Source organism: Apodemus sylvaticus, chromosome 3 (genome assembly GCF_947179515.1).
Source record: "Apodemus sylvaticus chromosome 3, mApoSyl1.1, whole genome shotgun sequence".
Lineage (NCBI taxonomy): Eukaryota > Metazoa > Chordata > Mammalia > Rodentia > Muridae > Apodemus > Apodemus sylvaticus.
In genome coordinates this window covers 153,077,872-153,096,218 of record NC_067474.1, presented here as the reverse complement: position 1 = coordinate 153,096,218, position 18,347 = coordinate 153,077,872, and the positions used below count along the sequence as shown (strand labels likewise).

Below are 18,347 nucleotides of genomic sequence, written 5' to 3'. Positions count from 1 at the left end.
CAGGGAAGCCACGACACCCCTCTTTATCCCACCCTTGACTCCCAACCCTCATCCACACATACCCCCATCTATGCCTCCATCTGCCGGGTATTTTTCAAACTCTGCCTTCACGCTTACGTTAGCTTCCCTGAGACTTATCTCACAGACTTCACAGACTTCACAGGAACCCTGGGTCCAGCCCCTCCCTGTGTGACCTCGAGGTAGCTGTGCTTCCACGGGGACAAAGAGGAAAGTGGGGCAAAGAGAAACACTGTAAAACAAACTCTCTGGCCCTTCTCAAAAGACAGCAGGCACCGAGGCCCACAAGGGATGTGGCTCGGTTGGTTATTTGCCCAACATGCATGAGGTCCTGGGTTCGATCCCCAGCAACGCATAGACCAGATATGGTGGTACATACTGCCATCTCAGCACCAGAGAGGTGACTGCAGGAGGATCAATAGTTCAAGGTCATTGGTCATCGTTGGCTACGTAGAGAGCTCGCTGCCACCACGGGCTACACAAGATCCTAACTTAAAAGACAGCAGGCACCACCCCTCGGCACGGGGGATAGCAAGGGAAGGAGGACGTGAATAATAAAACCATGAGGGGCGCCTGGAGCCTCACTGCCTATGGAAACAGACACGGGCATCACGAGAGGTAGAGTAAGAGGCCCCACTCCCGCTGCATATGAGCTTAGGCCCCACAAGCCAGCAACAGCCCCTGAGACCTGGCAGCCAGCATCCCGTCCCACCACTCTATAAACACCACGGCACACTGCCCAAGAGTGGAGGGGCCCTGACCTCGAGGGCTCTGACCACAAGCTTGAGCAGACACGTGCACACACTCAAGTGGGCACGAGCACACACACACACACAAGCCATGAAGAACACGTATGCATGCACACACACACACACACACACACGCACATACACACACATGAACACACAAGTCATGAAGAACACGTATACATGCACATACACATGTGCACACACACACATACACACACACACACACACGCACGAACACACAAGCCACGAAGAACACGTGTGCATGTGCATACACACACATGCACATACACACACACATGAACACACAAGCCATGAAGAACACGTATGCATGCACATACACATGTGCACACACACATACACATGAACACACAAGCCATGACGAACACATATGCATGCACATACACATGTGCACGCACACACATGCACACACGCACACAGGCATGAAGAATGGAGACAGGAACCAGGAACCAGAAAGAGCAGTGAAGATGAGAAGAGAGATTTTGAAAAAAAGTACAAAGAAGACCACAAGGGGGACTGCAACCTAGAAGAACTTGGAAAAACAAGACCAATGAGTACCTCAGCCTGGGGCCCTCACACAACCTCCCTCCCAGGCCTCAGTACATGCTAGAGCCCCCTTTCTCTGCAGAGTCTCCCACTGCCCCTCCAAAATGTTCCCAGAGTGCTGTCTCCTCTGGAGAGCCTTCCTTTATTGGCCCGACACTGTGCTGGGATAATTCCTGAGATCCCAGGCCTGGGGACACTCCACAACCTAGCCAGTGCCCAAAGGCAGAGTTCTAGGACCTTATGCTCCCAACTTTACAAAATTTCCACTTTGCCCCAACTCTGGCAAGATGGCCTTTGGCCCAGTATGGCAGTGGGCCAGAGCAGAAAGGGGCTTCCCAGCGGGCCCTGGGAGCCTGTGCTGTCCCTGCTCAGAGAAAAGCCAGGGGATTTCACAAGGTCCACTAAAACCAGCAGATCTCTCCTCTCCCCCAGGACAGCCAAGAGGCGGCAGGGAGCCAAGAACTGCCTCGAATAAGCTGAAAAATAAAAAATACAAACGAGCCCTTGAGAGGGCGGGAGGCGGTGTGTCCACCACAGGAGCCTCTTGTCAGAGGGTCCAGAGCAGCTTTGAGGGGATGGCGGCGCTCAGGCCCTGAGCTCCTCACCCAGTCCACCCCGTGTGCATGACCAGCCACAGGTAAAGAAACAGAGACTCTGAGAGGCAAAGACTGCGAGAACCCACAGGCCCTCCCTCCCTAGACGGCTCTGCTAACGCCCGCTCGAGCTGCTTTCCATCTCCAGGGGAGGCGTGCTGACAAAGGAAAGGACACGTGTGTCACAGAGCCTGGGGTATCCCCCCCCCCTGGGGGCGGGGGTGGGGGGGACACTGACGTCAGGAGGCCCCGTGTAGGCTCCAGCATTTCGAGCGATTCAAACACAGGCACGCCCCCAGGTATCACTGCGGCTATCTACACACACCTCCTGAGGTCATATTGCTCACCCCTTACACAGAAGGGAAAGCTGAGGTTTGGAACAGGAGAGCTGTTTGCTATGGGCTCCCTTCTCTAAGTACGGTGTAAAGGTTGCATCTGAGAGGTGACTCACTGGGTTAACTCTCCCCTAGCCCAGTTCCCTTATGGCTCAGTTTTGGCATCTCTAAAATGGGCTTAGGACTGTGCTCATGCCCCCCTCGAGGGTTGGAGTGAGCTTCTGTAAATTGGGTGCATGTGACCCTTTCTGAATGCAACCTGGTAACAGGTGAATGTCATATAAATACTTTTTACGAATGCTTTTCAGGTTCCTATGCATTGGCACTGTTGGACAGGTACCTGGCACACGGCAGTATCCTATGACACATCTGTCAGCCCCAGACACGGAGCCCCAGGAGCAGAAGACTGTCTGCTCCGTGGTTCTCAGGGATGGAGTGTGTGGTACCTGCTCCGTGGTTGCCGTGGGGATGACAGAACTCAGACAATCATGATCCCCAGCAAGAGACAAGAGAAGCCAGTGACCAGTTCTTGATGTCCTGGCAAAGTTCACAGTGTGACTAGAAGCAAAAAGTTGGGGGGAGGTCCCCAGCCCCCACGTCCCCTAGTTGCCTAGGGGACACTAGGGGACTAGAGACAACAGGAGTGTGTACTGAGACCCTGGGATATACAGTCCGCCGGCCTTCAGCGTGCACTGAGGAGGCCCTGTGCCCTCCTACTAAACTGCTGCATGGGCTGAGACTCGGGCAACTGTGGGCAGGTGCGCCCGTCTGCGTGCCCGTGTGCTGACAACACTGAGCAAAAACATCGCACGGGCAACCCAGAGACAGCCCTGAGCCCCCCCTCATCTGAGGGTCATCCCCTCCCCCAAATGAGGGTCCTCTCTGAAGTGCAGGGAGGGCTGGGGGCAGTGGGACAGCTCAAAGTCTCAGCTGCCTGATGCTGCCAGGGACTACTTTGCTACCTAAAAAGCCATTGCTGCAAAATGACAGCAGGATGTCTTCCCAGGCCTGTCTCCTCCTATTCTGCCACCCACCATGACAATACTGTAGCAGGCTCTGGAGAAGACCCTGCCTCCTCCCCTCAGGCAGCCTTTATCAGCCTCCAAGTGGCTTGGACTGAGTTCCCCACAGGGGAGAGGCACAGACCCATGGTCGGAGGGCCTAGCGGAGCTTCCAGGAGACCGGGAGGAAGCTTTTACACCTAGCTAAGCCATCTTGCCAGCCCCTCTTCCTTTTGAGACAGTTTCAGCATGAAACCCAGGCTGGCCATGAGTTCACTATTCGAATTTGCCCTTGTTGCCCAAACTGGCCTCAAACGTTCACGATCCTCTCATTCTCAGCCTGCCAAGTGCGGACAGAGAGACAGGCTGAGGTGTAAGAGAGAAAATGAACCTCATCAAATCCAGACCCTCCAGGAAAGTCACAAGGCATACAGGATGTCACGGGCACGGGCAAGCCCACCCCCACCTCCCAGGTGGCCAACCTGTGAAGGCCCACCACCCTTAGGCAGGTCTGTGCAAGGACTGAACTCTGAGGGCTCAAGAGGCCCACACCACCACGGAGGGGGCTCAGCCGGGGTGCTTCTGCTGGCTTTATGCTAGGTGACAGCTCCTCTCTTGTACCAGGGACTGTATAAAAAAACCACACCCTGCCTAGGACACAAACATCGGTCCATGACATGGACAGGAAGGTGCTCCCCTGACATGAACAGGAAGGTGCTCCCCTGACATGGACAGGAAGGTGCTCCCCTGACATGGACAGGAAGGTGCTCCCCTGACATGAACAGGAAGGTGCTCTCCGATATGGACAGGAAGGTGCTCCCCTGACATGGACAGGAAGGTGCTCCCTTGACATGAACAGGAAGGTGCTCCCCTGGCATGAACAGAAAGGTGCTCTCCGAATGGACAGGAAGGTGCTCCCCCATGGCTAACCAAACACTCACCAGCCGAGGCTCCCATCTGGTCTCAGACCTTCCCTAAACCTCCTAGGACAATGTACCCAGCAGTATGCGCAACCCCTAAACTACTGCCCAGTTCCCAAGCAGGCACTCGTACTTAACCTACACAGACCAGACCAGCTCCCACACCACCCTGGAAACTCTCCCCACTTTACCTCAGGTATATTCCCTTCTGTAGTCACATGAGTCCACTGGCTCCTCCCACATCCTGGCACAGAGCTTGGCTTTCCCCAGTTGATCCAACTGCTTGATTCTGGCTTTTTGAAACAAGCTTACATTTGTAGTCCTGGCTGTTCTGGAACCTTCTCTATAGCTCATGCTGCCCTCAAACACATGCAGATCCTCCTGCCTCAGCCTCCCTGGCACTGGGACAACAGATGTGTGGCACCACAGTGGGCAACCTTCCCATTCTATTGATGGGGAAACTGAGACTGGGAGAGGCTCGTCATTGCCCAGACTCGCACAGCTTTTGACTATTGTGCTAGGCCTGGGCATTGTGCCAGCTCACAGAGTTGCTCCGTCGGGACTGAAGCCGGGCCTTGTGACTCCAGATGCTGACCCTTCCTCCCAGCATACCAGACCCCTAGATGCCCAGTCTGTGTCACCTGACCTCTCTGTCTCCTGGGTGCCTAGTAGCAGCCAGCAGCAGCCAGATTGCTGTCCTCCCAGGCTGCACAAATATTTACTCAGTGTGAACTCTGGTCGGTCTGACTGAGCACTGTGAACACTGAAGGAAGCGGGAGCAGTGGAGCTCCAGAGGAGCACTGGGGCACAGACACAGCCCGGACTTTTGGGGTTCAGAGTGTGGGGGTAACAGGGTGAGAGGAAGTGCAGTCTCAGGAACACTATGGGCTCACGCATTTACTACTGAGCGCAGGAGGAACCGAGGGTAGGCAGTCCTGTCTCAGGACTCCAGCCATCTGTGACACAAAACTACACAGAATGCCCGTCTGGCTTCATATCCCCAATGCCAACAAAAGACGGGGACCACGAAGTCCCGCCCTCTGATACCCAGCGGGGTTGCGATCAGTCCTGCTGGAAACCACAGAGTCCAATTGCAGCAAAGGATGCGTGCAAGAGAGTCTGCTCGATTCTGCTCTACCCTTCTGTGTCCTTCAACAGCAACGTGACAGACAGGACACGTGTGCAGATTCAAGCTGCAGACTCACAGCCAGGGACCAGGTGCTTGCAAACATGTATGAGTGCGGTTTGTGCATGGGTGCATGTGGTTGTGTGCAGTGGCTGGGGGTGGGGCCGGGTAGGGATGCATCCGGTGGGGCCGGCTGCGGAAAGCCTCGCCTGCATTCCTCTGGGAAGGAAGGAATCTTCAGCAGCGTCAGCTGTCCCCTGGTTTGCCTTCTTTTCTGGGACCTTCCTCCCACCCCTCCCTCTGGCTCTGAGAAGCCTTCCCAAATCTGTCCCCAGGGAGATGCCTAGCTGGCCAAGAGACTCAGTAACCCCGTTCTCCAGTGAACTGAGGTCCTAGAAGGAGGGGGTATGGGTGTAGATTCCTTTAAAACAAAGGGCTGGTGTGGGTCTCGCGAGTTCCGGAGGCACAAATCACTCCCAGAATGGCCAAACGGCAGGACAAAGAGGAGGCCAGGCTTCCCTCCACCCCCGGCGCCTTCCACGGGACACAGACAGAGGCAATGTGTCCTGAAATGGATTTGTTGGGCAGCCCAGGGCTGTGCCCAGAGAGCCCTATAAATTAAGGGAACAGACTTTGTGGGCTACAATAAAGAACATCTTCAGACCTTCCCAGGCTGTGGAGGCCTTCACCGAAGAACCAAACTCTTCTTTCCCATCGACCCTCTCTCTGTACAGAGGGGCAAGCTCAGAGAGGCCAAGAGATGTACCCATGGTCAGACAGAACGGCAGAGTCAGGATTCTAACACTTTATCATCATCCTAGGGCACCTCACTGAGAAATTAAAACCCCCTATTATTAAAGGGCCCTATCAGTGGGCACTTCAGAAATTTAAAAAGTGTCAGAGGCCTGGGGACAATCTTCTGAGACAGTCCTTGGGGCTTGGGGCACTAAGCGGCCAGTACCCACCTGCTAGAGGGCCTCCCTGGGGCGTGCTGGGAAAGGCGGGGACACTCCAGCTGCCCACTTAAAAACCCTTTTTGGAGCCCTCCTTTTTAGCTTAAGCCCCTTCCGTCTCACAGTCAGAAATAGCTGTGACAGAAGTCCCTCCTAGCCCAGGAACGAGCTTTTTTAAAAGACTCTGAGAACTGCAGCAGGAGAAGGTGGAAAGGCTTTGAGAAGGCTTTGAGGCAGATGTGGGCATCCCATCAGAGTTAGGATGAGAACGGAGTCAGTTGAAAGGGCTTCGCAGAGCCAGCTGTGGGTGGCAGCCCCCCCATCCCCGGGCCTCAGTGTCTCCACCGTCAATATGAAAGTACACAGCTGAACTGGTGATTTCTTTTATCAATAGTAAACCTGTTTCTATACAGACTATCCTTTAGAATCACAGAAAAAAAGAACCTGTGGTTCGCATGAATCCAATCAATATCTAGGGCTCAGCCCCCCACTGTCATCCTACTATGGGCTCTGGGGATCTGAAGGGCCCACTTAAAATCCACCAAGATAAAAGACCACAACGGTCCCTCAGATGCTCCGACAGCCCGTCACTCATCCCAAATACCAAGGACTAAGCCAGCCAGGAGCACGCCTGTCTACCTACAGCAAGGGTAGAAAGCCAGTCAGCCCATAATCATAGGGCCTACAGGGCTCAGGGCTTTGAACCTGGAACACTAGAAAGTTACCCTGCACGGCAGGCGTAATTGTCACTTCCTGGAACAACTGTGACAGCCTCCCCACAACAGCCGGTGGGACCTACATAAAACTTTTGCATGACGACCATAAAGTGACCCACCCTCCTCCAATAAATGAAAGAGGCTATCATGGGAACACGTCATGGTATAGACTCTGGCCATCTAAAGTGGAGATGCCCAAAACCTATAGAAAGCACAATAAACACAAAGTCATCTGAAAAGGCAAAAAGATGGTCACGACACAGACCCAGAGATCCCCACCCCCAACGGAGTCCAGGTCCCTCGGAGGCTAATTCTAAAAACACATGTGTTTAAAGTTCAGATATTTTGACAGGATTCCCCCCCGGGGAAAGCCCCCCACTTGCAAACTCAGAACAAGAGATCTTGGTGGACTGGGCGGTGACAGACTGCAATGTTTGTTTTGGTTTCCAGATCAACGCTTCACAACTTTGCCTTCCATACAGTCTCGGTGACCACACTTCCCACACCATAAAGAGCAGGTTGGGCCAAAGAGAAACCAAAGACGCGGTGAGCAGAGCCTACAGGGCGGGGGCACTCTGGGGCCAGAAGCTCTCTCTGCTCTGGGTGGTGTGTGCACCAAGAACCAGCCGGGCGGTGCTGATGGTAGACCACGGCAGACGGCACTCGGGTGACTTGGAATCCAAGACAAGGTAAGGTGAAGGAACAGACAAGCCCATGCCCATCTGTATGTGTGATTTAGCAATAAGGAGGGATATTCTACATATATATACACAAGCACAACACATCCCCTAAAATACTGCCTGTGTAAAAGACGTCAGGTACGGAAGACCACATATCATGGGATCCAGTTTCTGAGTCACCCAGAAAAATTAGATGGGCAGAGACACTGGCAGGGACTGTTCCAGAGGGTAGCTGTTTGCAACGGACAGGAAGGAGTTTTAAGGGGGATGCGAGTATTCTAGACCCAGACCCTGGAGACGGGTACATTGTTCTACATTTTCTAAAAATCATGGCTATATTTAAATTGGGTGGCTTTAAGATGGACTGATCCTACCTCGGCAAAACCAGGAAACTTCAGGTGCTCGTGGCTAGGAAGAAGTCATGAGACGGAAGCACAGACACCTGCAGCTTCTAGACCTGGCTAGACAGCCAGCTACCATATAATGAAGCAAGCAGGAGCCTCTGGGGTCCTCTGGACTGATGCAGAGAATCCTGGAGCCCTTCCCTCTGGTGCTCAACACGGGGCGTTCCACACTAGACACCCCAGGAAGCCATGATGCCTTTGGTAGTCTAGAGACCAGGCAGTCAAATACCTTGGTCTCATCTCTTGACCTGTGACCTCTTAGTGGTCAAAGAACCAGAGCTGGGCTGGCAGCTCAGATATAGTTACTTATTGCAACCCAATATCCCCCGCATGCTAGGTAAGTAAGTGCTCTATCATGGAGTGTCATATACTGACATGCCCTGTATCCCCTCTCACATAATGTAGCCCAGAGATTTTCTTTTTAATCTTTAAAAAAAAAAATAGTTAACTATCACCAGGCAGTGGTGGCGCACGCCTTTAATCCCAGCCCTTGGGAGGCAGAGGCAGGCGGATTTCTGAGTTGGAGGCCAGCATGGTCTACAGAGTGAGTTTCAGGACAGCCAGGGCTACACAGAGAAACCCTGTCTCAAAAAACTGAGGGAAACAAAACTCATAGGGGAAACTCCGTACAGCAGCCAGTGGGAACAGAATGCTTGTCTGAATGCATTTATATTATAGACTTGAATACATAAGTTAACCTGTTCTAGGTTCAGTGAATGCAACTGCTGAGGCCGTTAGCAGAAAATCAAAAGTATCTTGTCACACTCAGGTGAGCGGGCAACTGTGTAAGCAGCCTGACTATTGGTCAGCAGGCAATGGTCTCCAAAGAAAGAGGCTTTAACTGGAAGCCAACTATTTAAAAGTTAGCATGCTGGTGGGATCAGGTACATCGACATCAATGGAAAAGCAAGAGTACTTTCATGACTGGACTAACATTTTGACGTATTGGGGTTTTTTTATTACATTTATGCATGTGTGTGCATGTGTGTTGCATGTGCGCTCATGCCACTACAAATGTGTGGAGGTCAGAGAACAAGTTGTAGAAGCAGGCTATCTCCCGATCCTGGGGATAGAACTATGGTCCCCAGCCTTGGCAGCAAGCATCTTTACCTACTGAGCCATCTCACAGGCCCTCATTGTATTTTTTCTTAATTACCCAAGGATTTTTTCCTAAAGTATCACCAAGAAAGCTCAGGACTGCAAGGAACACAGCTGCTGTCCAAACCACCTTGCTTTACAGGTGGGGAAACCGAGGCCCGAGCAAGGCAGAAATGCTGACTTTGGAAAAATCCAAAGCTTTGAAGCAACTTCAGAGAAGGAAGGAAGGTGTCCAGGAACCTCCCAGAAAGGCGGGAAGAGAGATGCCCGCACCCCACCTGTCTCAGCGGGGCCGGCTCATTCCAGGACAGTGCCAGAAGCTGACATCACAGCCCACACCCTGGGCGCAACCTGAACGGCTCGTTGCTCAATGACAATCCATCCCTCTCGACGCCTGCACCCAGGCTTTCTGTCACCTTAGTAGCCAGGGCCAAAAGGCACACACACAATTAAACAAAACTCAGCGCAAGCCTGTGCCATGACTACACAGTTGAGGGTGGCAGACAGGAGGGCCAGCCTTGCCCTCCTCGAGTTTCACCATCCCCAGTCCACCCTGACGGGGATGACCACCAAGGGCAGAGGGTGGCCTCCCTAGGAATGGCACGGGACAGTCCAAAAGCCAGGAAATAAAAAGCATTCCCCCAGCAATCCAGGTCCTGCACCAGCACTAGGGTCTCCCCCATCTCTACTCCCTGCTTTCACAGGTAAGAACGTCTACTCGATAACCTCACACCGTGGTCCAACACGGGCTTCATCCCACTCTCCACTGGAGCACTCCTTGCAGTCCAGATTTCCCTGAGGAGGAACTCGGTTTCCAAGTGGCTAACAATCTCCCCAGCAGGTGATGGCAGCTAACGCCTGACTTCTTCCCCAGCTGTAGCCCTCAGCAGAGGGTAAGAAAGAAGAAACCCCGGGTCCAACTCCCAGGGAGAGCTTAGGATTGAAAGGAATGGCCCCACTCCCTCATAAGTAAGGACAAGAAAACCTGAATTACACTCCGCTGAGATTGGAGCCTGAGGCCAGAGGGCCCCTCCCCCACACTGACCTGAGACCTACACACAGACCCTTCCCTTCCTGGTGTCAGAAAGCCGAGCAGACAGTACTGTCAAGCAGGCTATGGTCAGAAAACATGTCAGTATTACAGCCAGGAAATCTGGACTGGCCATCTTGCAGGCAGTCAGCCCCTGACCTCCAGTAGGACCCCATGATCTGGGGCTACCCACTATTCTAACCCATGAATATCTCTTCCCTGTGGGAGGAGAATTCATGGGACCTATTCAATAAACCATGAGACCTGGAAGAGTATGAAGAAGATGAATTTCTAAAACACCGGTGTCTTGTTCTGATTCTTCAGCCCAGAGATCTGGGCCTTATAGACCTGGGACAAAATAGGCGACCCTGGGGTCCTAGGGACAGATCCATCCATCTTCACATGTGAGTTCATTAAATTCAAGGACAAAAAAATGACAACGGGCTAGTTGAGATTTTTTTTTCTTTACACCTGCTATGGGAAAGGGAATCTACCACCAACATCTCTGGGGAATACCTAGGCTAAGAGACACACCAGTCATGACTCCCATCAAAGGATCAAGTCTTGACTTTCACCGCGGATTAGCCAAGCCTCCTTGGGCAAGACACTTGGTACCTCTTCGCCTCAGTTTCCTCATCTGCAATATGGGGACAAGACTGCCTCACACCGCACTGTCATGTGGACAGAATGAGATCACCACAAGTCCGCTGGTTATTACGTCCCTGGGAAACAATGTGCCTGGCCCCAGGGGTCTGCGCCCAGGTATCCCGCGAACCCTGCGCTCGTGGATTTAGATGACCTAGTCCTCCCGCAGTTCGCAGCCCTCATGCCAGGCCCCGCTGCCGGTCCTGAGAGCGGAGGAAGAGGAGGAGGGGCGCGTCCACTCACCTCCGTTTGTACTCGTCACGCTCGCGCTTCACCTTGGCCAACACGTTGTAGAGAGCGCGGATCTCTGGCGTGATGGTGTCAATCTGCACCCCTACACCGTCCGGGTGCACCCACGACACGCCGGGGCCCTGCACCGTCTCCACGCCGCCGCCTCCCGTGCGCCGCACCTGCGTGTAGCTCCAGATGGTCCCGGGCAGGCGACCGTAGTGCTGCGGGTGCGAGCCGCCGCCGGGGGGCAGGCCGCCCAGGGCCACGGCGTTGGCGTTGACGCCGGTGGCCGCGCCGAGGGCCGGCCCGCCGCCTGCAGCGGGCGGCCGCAGCAGCTCGGGCCCGGTCTGCACGGCCTGCTCGCGGGAGAAGGTCTTGTAGCGTAGCCGCCGATCGCGCTCGCTCTGCTGCTGCTCCAGCTGTTTCTCCAGGAGCCGGTTGCGCCGCTCCAGCTCGTGCACCTTGGCCAAGAAGCAGCGGAAACGCACGTTGAGCCCCTTGAGGAGGTGGATGTTCGAGCCCAGATCGTCCCGCAGCGCCGCCGTTACTGGCGAGGGCCCCGGCCCGGCCCCGCCACCACCGCCGCCGCCTGCGCAGCCGCCACCCCCCGGCGGGCAGCCGAAGGCCAAGGCCATCTCTCCGAACAGCAGCGAGTTGACCATGCGCCGGCTGCGTGGCTCAGGGCCCCGGGCCCGTGGCTCCAGATGCGGCTCCAGCTCAGGGCCGGGCTCCCGGCGCGGCCGGGCCAGGGCGGGCGCGGGCTCCAGCTCGGTCGGGGTGGTGTTAGGTGCCAGATGTGACTCCGCAGCGTCCGGAGAGATGGTGGGACGAGCTGGAGGTCGCGGTGGCTGCGTGGGGCTGCTGAAGGGTCCGGTGCCTGCGCCGCGACTGATAGAGCTGCTGTGGACCGGCCGCAGCAGCGGCTCGCAGAGGACTCTCAGCCGGCGCTGCCCCCTCTGCGGCGAGCCCCGCCCTCTGCAGGCGCAGACCACGCCTCCAGGGCCCGCCCTCTGCAGACACAGACCACACCCCCTGCCTAGCCGCTCTCTGCACGCTAAGGCCACGCCCCTGCCCGACCCGCCCTCTATAGGCGAAAGCCAAGCCCCCTTGCCTGCACCGCCCTCTGCGGACATAGGCCACGCCCCTCCGCCCATTGCAGCGATTTCACCCGCTGAGACTCGGCTCTTCGGCCTCCAGCTTCGGCCACGCCCATCGGCCCTTGGACTCCGCCCACCCCCAAGCTGCGCCACTGGTCTGCCAGGCGCCTTTCGGCTACAGCTCAGGCTCCGCCCAGCAACGTCCCAGAAAACCCTCGCCTGCGTGCGGCGCTGCAGGCCTAACGGGGTTCAGATAATCTAACGCAGTCTGCATACGAAACTGCACCTGAGAACGCAGCAGAGCCGGGCGCTGCAGCCTCTTGAAAAGGTGGACGGCCTGGATCTGCTCACTTCTCTTCCTGGGAAGCCCTCCACCACCAAAAGGCTGCCAGGCGGGCTTGACTACCTGCCTGCCCTCCCTCCGCGCCCCAAATTTCCGTGCCCCAGATTTTCAGGCATGCTGGTGAATGTGGCCTGCAAAGGTCTGACAACCACAGTGTGCGAAGATGCATGCAAACCAACTCCCTTACTCCAGCCTCCAGAGGCCCTGGTAGCCTTCCTGTCCCCTACCAAGCAGGTCCAGGGTTTCTTGCAGCCTTTGAGAAGGACAGTCCATGGCAAACCCTGCAGTGGAAATATGAGATAAGCTGGGAAGAGAAAGCAATGAGCCTCCCCACGTGCTTGCCCTCACAGCCCCGACTAACCACCTCCTGTCACCACGTTGTCTGTACTGTAGCTGAGGCCAGAGCTGAGGGTCTGTCTATCCATCATTTCTCCACCTATGTGAAGGGCGCACCTATCCATCCTCCATCCATTCATCCATCTATCCATCTGCCCATCAATCCATTATGTTGTCTTCACACCTACCACCCTAAAACCAGTGTTTCCCGAAATCCCCAAGTGTCTCCTGTACCCACTGGAAGCATTAGCACTCAGTGGGCACCTACCTAAGTATTAGCCTTATTTTACAGACAAGGTCGCTGAGACCATCTCAAAGCATACTCTACCCAGCCTTCCAAGATGCTCCCTTTGGGCCTCACCACAAGCGTCCCAAAGGAGGAACCCCACCTTGAATGCCTGTGGCTTAAACTGTCAGCTCTTAACCAGATATGTGGTATGTTCTAGATACTTCCAGCCACATCTCTTTTTTTCTTACCACCGTCGTCTTGTCACTAACTTATGTATCGGTCTTGTCTGCTTGTGTATAAGCGTGTGGGAAGGCACCCTGTCTCTCAGGACAATGCCTGGGTGTTCTTTGTGACAGAGGAGAAAGAGTGCTCTGGGCTGGCGTTCTGGGGTGGTGCTGTGTTTTGAGGTCACTGCTGAGTTTCAGGTTTGGTCATGTTGCCTTCCCTCGCTCCCTGCCAAACGGACTTAGCCCTGTGCTCCCACTCTCCCTCCTGGTGATCTTCCTCCCCTGAACCCAAGCCTACCTGGTCACTGCTCTTAACCTCTAGATCATAGTCTTTGATGCCGTCCACCCCAAAGGGTGAAGAACCCTTTGCCTTGAAGTTGTGACTCTTGGGCTCCCACCTGGACTGAGAATTGAATTTTGAGAGGGCTGTGACACTGGGGTGGACCCACTTTCCACCCTTAGGGTTGCTGGTCTTTGAATGCTAGTCAACATGTCCTTTGATTCTGAATGAAGTGTTTGTGATTCTGTCATCCCTAGAGATTCCTATATCATGATAGTTGCTGTAACTATCCTGAGACTTAAGCTAGCAACATTCTGAAAGTCATATAGTGCTTACTGCTGTATGTGTTTGCTTGCTTTTAGTGTTTGGGATGGAACTCAGGACATCCCAGTTACTAGGCAAGCCTATTTCTTAAGCCGTACCCTCAGCCCTTAGTCTTATTTAAAAAACAAAACAAAAAAACAAAACAAAAAAAAACTGCTTGCTTGCGTGTGCATGTGTGCATGTGTGTGTGTGTGTGTGTGTGTGTGTTTTGTGCAAGCACACACATGCCACAACCTCAGGCCTCACCTTCCACATTACTTGAATCAGGAGCTCTTGTTAGATACTCTATGCCTGGCTAGCTGGCAGCTGGAGGTTCTGGTGATTCTCCTGTCTCCTCCTTCCTTGTTATCTGAACACTGGAACTACAGATGCTTGCCACTGAATTCAGTCTTATATGGGTCCTGAGGATCTGAACTCAGGACCTCACAGCATCAAGGGCTTTACCTACTGAGCCATGTCCCAAGCCCCATTATTTAATGTGCTAATAAAGAAATGTATCTGTCATGATGCTGCAAGCTTGCTTTTTGACTACTTTGATGACTTGCATTTTAAACTGTTTTCGTTGCATGAATTTTGCCTGAATGCTAAAAAAAAAAAAAAAGATATAATTTTTGTTTGTTCTTTTTCAAGACAGGGTATCATGCAGTTCAGGCTGGCCTTGAACTTGTGATCTTCCAGCCTCATCTCCCAAATGCTGAGATTACAGGCACAGGACATCAGGCACTGCTTATGCATCAATGCCCCGTGCAGGCTAAGCAAGTACTTTTCCAACAGCTGCATCGAAATGCACTCTTTTGTTTGTTTGTTGACACAGCAGGGCCTCTCTCTATGTAGACCAGGCTGCCCTAGAACTCTAGATATAGACCAGGCTCACCTTGAACTCCCAGAGATCTATCTGTTTTGCATCTGAAATGTAAATCTGTAAAGACATGCACCATCATATGCAGCCCGCATGATGCAGTCCTATAAATCATTCTAAGCATGGACTACAGCGTTCTCCAGATGTCTGAGAGGCCCACGGCACAGAAGGGGTTAAGGAGCCACACCCCCAAATTAGCTCCCTACAGGCTTTTCCAGAAAAGCTCTGTCCTGCTAAATTGCCCAAATGGGATATGAAGCCCTCCTGGGCAGGGACAGCTCTGTCCTGAGTCCAGAGGAGCTCAGACATCCCATGACTCTGGATGGACTCCTGCTTAGACACAGTCCTGGAGTGGAGGGTGTTGGAGGGGATACTCCAGAGTGCGAAGGAGGAGATTGCTCAGTAGGGGCCAGATCTGAAGAAACCACAGAAATGGTACTCAAGATTGAAGGGCTCCAACAGAGCCAGACAGGTGCCTATAAACAACAGACAGAGCTGGGAGGCTCCCCATACACCACAGGGTGGTACCGAGTGACCGGTCATGTGTCTCCTGCTCTTGGTGCCTAACGTGAGAGAGAGAAATGCCAAACAGCCCACCAGGCAGGGGACCAACAGCCTTCTAGTTTGCCGAGAACTTGAGGGTTTTCCTTGATGCAGACATTCAGTGCCCAATCCCAAGATCGACCGCCACACGCTGCAGCCCACGTAGAGCTCGATGCTTCTGAAGCCACCGCTCCTGGCCATGCTGACAGCAATGGCTACCGGCGTCACGGTTATTCCGCACTTGGTTTGGGCTTGCTTTGCCTAAGAGAACAGGTAGAGCCCTCGTGCACTGAGAAGCAGCTCGTACATCTCTACCCAGCATCCCCTCTGATGGCTAAACTCCGCCCACTGCCTCGCAGCCCTCCAGGCTTCCATTTCTAGACCATTCCATGACTAGAATGTTCTTCTCCAGTAGAGCGAAAGAGTGTAGCAAACCATCACTACACGCTTTCCGAGGAAAGGGAGTGGCCATGATTCCTCACAGTGCCAAATGAAAAACGTATCCCTAACTTGCACAGGCTCCATTCTTGAGGTGCTCCCATGGCTCCTCCCCTCCACCCTCCAAGAAACAATACCGACAACAGCAACCAAAAAAAAAAAAAAATCTTGGCAGAGAGGGTGAGCTGAGCTCATCCGGACTCAGCGGCACGTTGTATGAACCGCATCTTTCCGAGGACCTTCAGGCTACACACGGCTTCAGCTGTCTGCTCACCCCACAATTATTCTGGGCGAGTTCACCTTCCTAGAAAAGGGTGTGGATCTCACTAAAGTCAGGGCACTGCTGGCTGCCCTGACACGGTTGATCTTGGTCAGCAGTCTTGAGGGAGTCCCCCGCCCCCCGGGGGGGCGGGCTCCAGGAACCTTCCCAATGAAAGACGCTAACTTGGGTGCCACTGTCTATTCTATGGTTGGGACCAGGCACCACAGATGGTTAGCGGTGTGGTCTTGGTTAAGTTATTCACCATCCCTATGCCTCAGCTTTCTCTTCTGTAAAGTGGGGGTGGTGACAACTTATAGGGTTGCTGTGATGTGCTAATTGTCATGATGTGCCAGCATTCTTCCTACCTTGTCCTGGGGTGGGGTGAACTCTGTGCCTAGCCCACAGGAGGCCATCTTGGATCACTCCGTGGAGGGTCATAGGATGTGAGGGTCCTGCAGTCAGCCTCTATCCCTGACTCCTGCAGGACTGACCTCATTCGGATGATGGGGAATGGAGAAACTGCAGACACACAGACACACCTACAGGAAAGCTAGGATCGGGTGGTCCACGGGCTCGGATGGAGTTACAGCATAGATGGCGGGAAGGGTGGAATGCTGTGAGCTAATGTCAGTGGGGGGCTCTGTAGAAAGCACCCTCAGGATGCAGTCGTTCCTGAGGAGGAAGTAATCAATAGCAGTACCTAAGGTCAACCGTGAACTGGGGGAAGACCTTGCCATTCCTGTGTGGCCGGAGCACTGATGCCCTTTCCATGGCCGTGCTCATGTCATGAATGCTCATTCACACAGGGGTACGCTCCCTCCCCAGACAGGGCAGGCATCATGTTGAACGCTTCCTTTCCCCACCCGACTTCTCATGAAAACATCATCTCTCAAAGACCATTCCCACAGATGGAGAAGCAAGACCCTCAGGAGGACTGGACTCATCTAAGAACACGGTGCACGGGACAGCTCAGCTTTGAATGAGGTCCCAACCTCCCGGCCAGTCCCTCCTGCTCTGACTCTATCCCCTCCCATTACACCTTCCTTTTCTTTTCTACATTTTTATTTAGTGTGTGTAGGTACAGGAAGTGTGATTCCACGCACTACTGCATGCACGTGGCGGTCAGAGGACAACTGTGGGTGTCTATTCTCCCCTTCTGCAATGTGGGTCCCAGTGATGAAACTCAGGACCTTAGGCTTAGTGGCAGGCCCCTTTCCCGGCTAAGCCATCGCCATTGCCCCTCCCATAAGATCACTAAGGGGTAAAGGAATGAGTTGTTTTCGGCAACCTTCAAATGAGTGAGAAGAGACACAGAGAAGCAGGGCATGAGCCGGGCAGTGGTGACGCACGCCTTGGCCTACAGAGTGAATTCCAGGACAGCAGGGCTACACGGAGAAACCTTGTCTCAAAAAAAAACAATAACAACAAAACAAAACAAATGACCAAATAAACAAAAACAGAAGGAGGAGGAGGAGAGAAAAAGGAGGAGGAGAAGAAGGAGGAGGGGGAGAGGAGGAAGAAAAGGAGGAGGAAGAGGAAGCCACCGCAAAGGAACGGTGGTGCCGGCAATGAACCAGGAGCCCAGAAGCAACACCACCATGTTCTCCTGATGCTGCACCCTTGCATATGTGGCCCCTCCTGCAGAACTCAGTTCTCAGCCTGCTTTTCATAACTTCTGTCCTTTGGGAGTCTGTCTTGCTCTTGTCCATTTTGACTCTGCCCTGAAGCATCACTTCCATTTGGTAAACGCACAGGTACTAAGTGCACAGCTCAATGCATTTATAAATGTGCTTTTATTCCCCGAACCGCATTCCGCACATCAGTAAGCACCTTCATGTTCCCTGTCAGTGTCCTGCTCCCAAGGGGTGAGGACTTTTCTCACCCTTGATTCCTTTCCAGTCCCTTCTAGAATGTCACATACATGATGTCCTCGGCGTATTCCTCTCAGCCTGTACGTGAGATCTGCCCACACACTGTGGGTACACAGTAGTGGTTCGTTCCTTGGCTGTGTGGTGTCACATAGTATAGACAGACCAGGGTGGATTCGGGCATCCTGCTGCAGGTGGACACCTGGGTTGCTCTTTAGATCGGGAATGCTGGGTGCTGTTACAGACTGACTCAAAGAGGCCTTTGGTGAGCTTAGGTACTTATCCATCTTGGATACAGCCCCGGAAGTGGATCACTGCAATAGTGAACTCACGAAAAGTTAATGCTAACAGAAGCTGGCCATTTGATCCTACACCATGCCAACAGTGTGTGAGGGCTGATGAAAAACCTCTCCTCTCCCTGCTCCTCTGGGCCTAGCCAAATCTCTGTCACGTGTCCATCAGCACAACGCCTCCCTCA

General features: G+C 53.7%; 1 protein-coding gene across 2 annotated transcripts in view; it reads right to left on the bottom strand.

The window, feature by feature from the left end:
• Iffo2 (intermediate filament family orphan 2) overlaps nucleotides 1-12,017 on the bottom strand; it is a 43,073-nt gene extending 31,056 nt beyond the window's left edge. The window contains exon 1 of one of the 2 annotated variants that reach the window (XM_052177896.1): nucleotides 11,076-12,017. In XM_052177896.1, the coding sequence (XP_052033856.1) occupies nucleotides 11,076-11,725 (650 nt within the window). In that variant the 5' untranslated portion in view covers nucleotides 11,726-12,017. The remainder of the gene's footprint in view (nucleotides 1-11,075) is intronic. The other variant, XM_052177894.1, reaches the window with a different exon arrangement.
• Nucleotides 12,018-18,347: the final 6,330 nt, after the last annotated feature.